At 37.3% G+C, this 5,958-nt stretch overlaps 1 protein-coding gene across 1 annotated transcript; it reads left to right on the top strand.

Annotated features, from left to right (window-relative positions):
• Positions 1 to 2,105: 2,105 nt before the first annotated feature.
• On the top strand, positions 2,106 to 5,690 carry LOC141817938 (uncharacterized protein At2g33490-like; the record flags this gene model as incomplete). Its single annotated transcript, XM_074705548.1, has 6 exons — positions 2,106 to 2,183; positions 2,456 to 2,517; positions 2,619 to 2,687; positions 5,086 to 5,114; positions 5,192 to 5,399; positions 5,466 to 5,690. Coding segments are annotated over exons 2-6 (579 nt in total), but the record flags the coding sequence as incomplete, so codon positions are not given.
• Positions 5,691 to 5,958: the final 268 nt, after the last annotated feature.

The following is a 5,958-nucleotide window of genomic DNA, read 5'->3' as shown; positions in this document are numbered from 1 at the left end:
GCAAGGATGAAGACTTAGTAAGTTGAGGCCGATTTGTACGGTGCAAACAAAGGAGTTCTGAGACATAGGGTCTCTTGATATTATGAGATTGATGTTAGAGTTGTTAGAGTATCAGTTAACTCAACTAATATAGGAATTTTGTCGACTAATAGTGCACTTGACTGATGGAACAGTCGACTAATAAACTCCAAACCCCAAATAACTTGTTTGGGGATTTTGTGATTTTGGATCAGTTGACTAATGTGGAATTCAGTTGATTTATGGAGTAGTTCACTGAGTAGTCGACTTTGGCTGTAATGTTAACAAACAAAATGTCTCTATTCGGTGACCAATTTATTGGGTGAGCTAACGATTGGTGCTAGTTAACTGATGCAACAAGAAAAAGAGCTCTTTACGAAAAGATTCGCAGCAATGGTTGGTTGACAAGACGACAATCGAATGGGTGCATACTAATTGCCCAATGGGTGATTTCCAAAACATCAAGCAACTAGATTGGGATTTTTCTTTTTCGAGACGTATCTTAAGTGAATGCAAGACCATTCCTAAGCCATTTTCCAAGCTAGCAAAAGAGAGAGAAAACAAGCAAAAGAGAAAAGCTCCATTGTTGTAATTCTTCATTCACATTGTGTTTGGGTAGTTTGTCTTGTATTCCTTTTGTATTTGAACAACAATTATTGTAAGAGATTTCTCCACCTCTAGAGGAGTTCCAAGAAGGAGAAAGAGGGATTGCGGAAGTGATCTATTGATGGATCATAACTATGGAATAGGAGTCGGATTGTACACTGCTAAACCACGTAAAATGCATGTGTTTGTATAGTTATCTTTGTGTTGAGTTATTATTTTGTATTCTACTATACTAACTCAAATTGTAGATGAAACGATGAACTAATATGAGCATTTATTCAACCCCTAGTTGCATCCAACAATCCAACAATAATATGCTAAACATAGTTCTCACCTTTGAAAATTGATGGCTTTAAAATAATAACATTGTTCACACAATTGAATTGCAACCATAGCACAAGTAGTCAAATGCTCTAGTTAAATGCTCTACCATTTGAGCTAGCAAATAATGCTAATACCAAAGGTATAAAATTAGAAGTTGAGATTAGAGTCCTGGTTGAAACTAATGCCATGTCAGATGTTATCGACATGCCATATCAGAGGCATTGAGAATGAGAACAGGAATCATGCAACCCTACAAATGTCAACACTGACACGTCATGTCAGAGCCACCAAGTAGGAGGAGAAGAACCACAAATCCTTATGAATGTCATGTGACCTCGTGGAACCCTTATGTGACCTTGCCAACGTTGCAAAACCCAGTGCCACTTAAATGTTGTCACCATATCGTGGTCATTGCAAACCTTGCTGTAGCTTTGTGCTAATATCAGCTGTTATTGTAGCTTTGCACAAATGTGTGTTGCCATGATGTCATCTTGAGGTTGTTTTGCATGCTGATTGGCAAGTAGAACAATAAATTTTGCCTTTATTGACTTGCATAAAATGAACTGCCCATCCATGGTAAATCTATACTATAGTTAGAGTCTACTATTTTGTACATATGCTATGCTATGCTGATGAAGGATCTTGGCAGCTGTTCTCCACTTTCTCTTTTTGATTTCTTTGTTCAATTATGTAATCTCCTAATTGCTTTATCATATGTCAATGATGAGGTTTTGGAGAAAATATTCCTTATCTGAGAGAACAGAAGATTGGATAAGTTGAGTTATTTATTTCTTTTCAAAATTTAAGGTCCATGATAATAATTTCATATTTCATCATTAAGTACCTTATTATTATTATTATTATTGTCATTGTCTTGTGACCATAACTTTAAAAACTCCAAAGAGTGTTGCCTGCTTTTTTTGTTTTTTGGAGCTCGTCCAGCCTACAGTCTCCAACGTCAGGAATCTCCTGTAATCTGGAAGCTCTAGAGGATTTTAGCTTCCCATAATTTTAGCCTTTGAGACAATTTTGAGTCTGGAGTCTTGACACTCATGAGTCAAATGTTCCCATGCTTAGATAAAGTAGTTCAGCTCCCTTTGTACAATCCTTTTTACATGGATATAAGAATGTTTCTATACATTTTGTGTTATATTTTTCAGAGTTCTCTGAAGCCTTAAAGGAACTGGGTGCTTGTATTCTTGAAAAAACTGCTCTAAATGAGGATGAAGAAAGTAGTAAGTACATCATGGTTTTCTTTACCTCTCATTTCAAGGTCCTCTGAAATGAAATATGCCAATATGCCATCCTATTTTCCTCTCTCAAAATGATGTTATCTTCATTGGATATTTGCCAGGCATGGTTACAGTAAAACATTTCATAGTAGATAATATATACACTTTTAGGATCTTCTATGCTTAACTAGAAAGTAGATGGTTAAGGGATCTTGTTTTCAATCATTGTTGAAGTAACTTAGTGGTCATAATTTCCAACTCTTTAATTAATGTAGGAAGAGTACTGTTGATGCTTGGAAAAGCACAGTTTGAACTTCAGAAACATGTTGATAGATATGTGAGTTCTCAATTTTGTCATTTTTTGTTTTTTCAATTCCATTTACATTCTTTTCAACAGCATCTGAACATCTACACGAATTAACCTCTCTTCACTCCTAGCGTGTGCATGTCCTAGAGACCATCACAACCCCATCGGAATCTCTTCTGAAGGAACTACAAATTGTAGAGGTTGGTGCTTTGTTTGAAAAAAAGGCTTCTGCATTCTAGCCATTCAACTGATGTATTTATAATTCAGTGCCGTTGTATGATTAGTGTATTTGAGTGTTACATATTTGTGCTATTACAAACCACATAAGCAAAGAATTTACATGTCACAAAAAAAAAATCTGAAAAACACACACAAGTCTGCTAATTGAGTTAAAGTCTTGTAAAAAATTAACATATTATAATTTCTCTAGATCTAGTTGTAATATGTGTGCATGTGTACATACACATGTTCCCTAATCCACGTGGATTACTCAACTTGGAACATTGATACTATGCATTGTTTGTTACAGGAATTAGACACTGTGGAATAAGATGTGAACAGAATGAAAAGAAAGCAAAATACTCTCACTGCAAAAAAAAAAAATAATAATAATAAAATAAAACTTAAGGAGTTAATGGAGAATACAACTAACAATCCATTTTACCATAGATCAGCATACAACCAACAATGTGTTTGACCTTAGATTAACCTATTGACAAAGAGAGAATAAAGAGAGAAATAATAAAGAGTGATCTTAGGAACCATTGTTACTGGATTTTCCCTTGAAGAGGCATATACAGTTGCACACAATTGACTGATGGAAAAAGGAAAGCATCTAAAGATCTTGGAGGAGAGATGGGCAATACAACTCAGCCCTTTGCAAGACATCGCAATTTAACAAGTTTTTTTCTTTGAAAGGGACAGTGCAAGGAAACAACATATTCTTCAATGGCATTTTGTTGACACATATGTGCAACATAAATAGGAAATAAGAAAACTAGTAGAAGTTGGCGAACAAGATAACAAAGGCAACATCTGAGGTTAAGGCTATAAGATCAGATGCCAGCCACAACTAGGAAAAGAAAAAATTGAGCAAACAGAGGGGGAGGTGCATAGTAGATGAAAAATGACGTTTCCAAATCAAGAAGATTAAGACTGCTGAAAAAAAAACAATCTTGAGAAGGCATATGAAGGGAGAATCACCATTTGTTCTCATTCACTGCCAATAGGAACAATGAATCTGTTTTTCACATCAAGATGGGAGCTATGCAGAAGTGATCTGATAATGGGAGGATCAACACGGATAAAACCAAACAAGGTAGCAGATCATGGAGATGCACCTCCAGGTGGCTGCCGTAACCTTGACCAGCTATCTGTTGATGTGGCATTTTCTGAAGGTAGAGGCGCAGTATCATTGTGAAGAAAGTGCAGTGAGCAGAAAACAGGTTTAGGGATGGTCACAGGCAGATCTTGTGGATTGAAGAGCACAAGGAGGAAGGGCTACCTGACATCAGCTGCAAAATCTAGAATCTGGGTGTTCAAGCCTCTGAGGTGAGCTTATCTCCAGCAGCTTCTGTTCATGGACTAGCCCACCTAGATGTAAGCACTAAAAGTGAAAAAAGCTCTATGGTAAGAAAGAAGAGGTTCTAGACAAGGTTGGACAGAGGCAATAGGCTTTAGGTCCAATAGATTACGTTGAGATTTGTAGGTAGACATTGGTCATAGGCAATGACTGAAAAGGATGACTGTAGAAGATGGTGATGAGGCTGCTGCTAGGATGAGCTCCTATAGATGAGTTGAAGGGACACATGACTCCTGATCAGTCAAGATAGAAAATACGAAGTCATCATTGTAGCTGTGGTGGATGCTCTTTGTTTGATGGTGGACATGTAGCTCCTAGACACCTAGAGAGTCTACATGTCATGCCAGAACGGTGCACTCTTAAAGATGCTGCAAAAAGAAGATGCTATGGGGATTAGCAAGGTGTGGATTTCCACATGGAAGTCAGCGAGCCACAATGCCTACAAGGCAACAACATCATTGCTCATCTTTGCAAATTTGATTCCTTTGAAAAAGAGGATAATAGGAGGAAGATTAGCACAAGGATCTCATAGTTGTCATTATAGAAAAGATCCTTAGATCTGGATGACTGAGGCACAGTGGAATGGTGGGAGAGTAATTCAAGAATGTCTGCATCCAAAGAACCAGAGTTGAAAATCACTCAGGAGAGAGGCATTCCATACACAGAAATAATACTTCTCTCTGTTGGAAATAATGCAAAGGTGAGGGTTGCAATAGGCTTCATGGGAAGAGGCATGAGGGGAGGCCATTTTCATCACATTGGAAGCCCTTAGGGGAATTCTTTTAAAACTCTAACCATAAAAGGGGCACATATTAAATTTGGGAAAGAGAATGCCATATTGCTTGTGTTTGCTAAGAGATATTTACATAATATTTATAGACATGACCTATAAATCCTAAACTGAACACCTGATGTGGGATTAAACCCACTACACCAATAAACCTGTACTCAACAAGATTAAGTTATTTCTTCACAGCAGTATTTTAGCATTTTAACATGAAAATTTGCTAATGCAGGAGATGAAACGTCAGTGTGATGAGAAAAGGTGTGATGCTAATGCACTTCACTGTTATTTTTTCTTCTGCACTTTTCTGTGTACTCAAATTTGAATGCCTTCCACAGAGACTTCTACAATGGCATGATAGCTGCACAAAGACAAAAAGGAACATCAAGAAATCCCAAAGCTGAAAGTTTTACTTTAGAGAAGTTGCGAGAAGCTCAAGAAGATTACCAGGAGGAGGCAACTCTTTTTGTCTTCCGCTTGAAATCACTAAAGCAAGGTCAATTTCGGAGTCTTTTAACTCAGGCTGCTCGGCATCATGCAACACAGGTAGTCTTCATATCTAAACTTTTCATTTTCTATATGTAAAACTCACAGTGTTTCCTTTTGAATCAGCTAAATTTCTTTAGAAAAGGGGTTGAGTCTCTTGAGGTGGTAGAGCCACATGTTAAAGTTGTTGCTGAACAACAGCATATTGACTATCAGTTTATTAACCTCGAGGATGATGATACAGAGGAGGAAGTGGATGATTTTGGTTATGATGATGGAGAAGTGAGCTTTGAATATGGACAAAATGAACAAGGTCAAGAAGCTGCTTCTGTAGCTAGAAACTCAATGGAGGTGAGATGTTCTGCTACTTTGAGACTTTTGAACGTAGACAATTACCCTTGTTGCTTTGAACTTCTGGGATTCAGTTCTCTATTTTGCTGTATGAGTTAGAATTATGAGTACCCGAATGACAGGAAAAATATAGTAATTGGCACTATTGGCACATGATCAATTCCACTGCTCTAAAATGCAGTTTTTATGGCTGTCTAGGTGGAAATGGAAGGAGACCAGTTCACCTAGTAAGCGGTCCCCTCTAGGCAGTTAACTTAGAAAATATGAA

Source organism: Curcuma longa, unplaced genomic scaffold, assembly GCF_044706935.1.
Source record: "Curcuma longa cultivar G26 ecotype Majalengka, Jawa Barat unplaced genomic scaffold, ITB_CL_G26_1.1 contig_22599, whole genome shotgun sequence".
In the NCBI taxonomy this organism is placed as follows: domain Eukaryota; kingdom Viridiplantae; phylum Streptophyta; class Magnoliopsida; order Zingiberales; family Zingiberaceae; genus Curcuma; species Curcuma longa.
The sequence above is the reverse complement of the archived record's forward strand: the minus strand, read 5'-3'. Positions and strand labels throughout refer to the sequence as shown.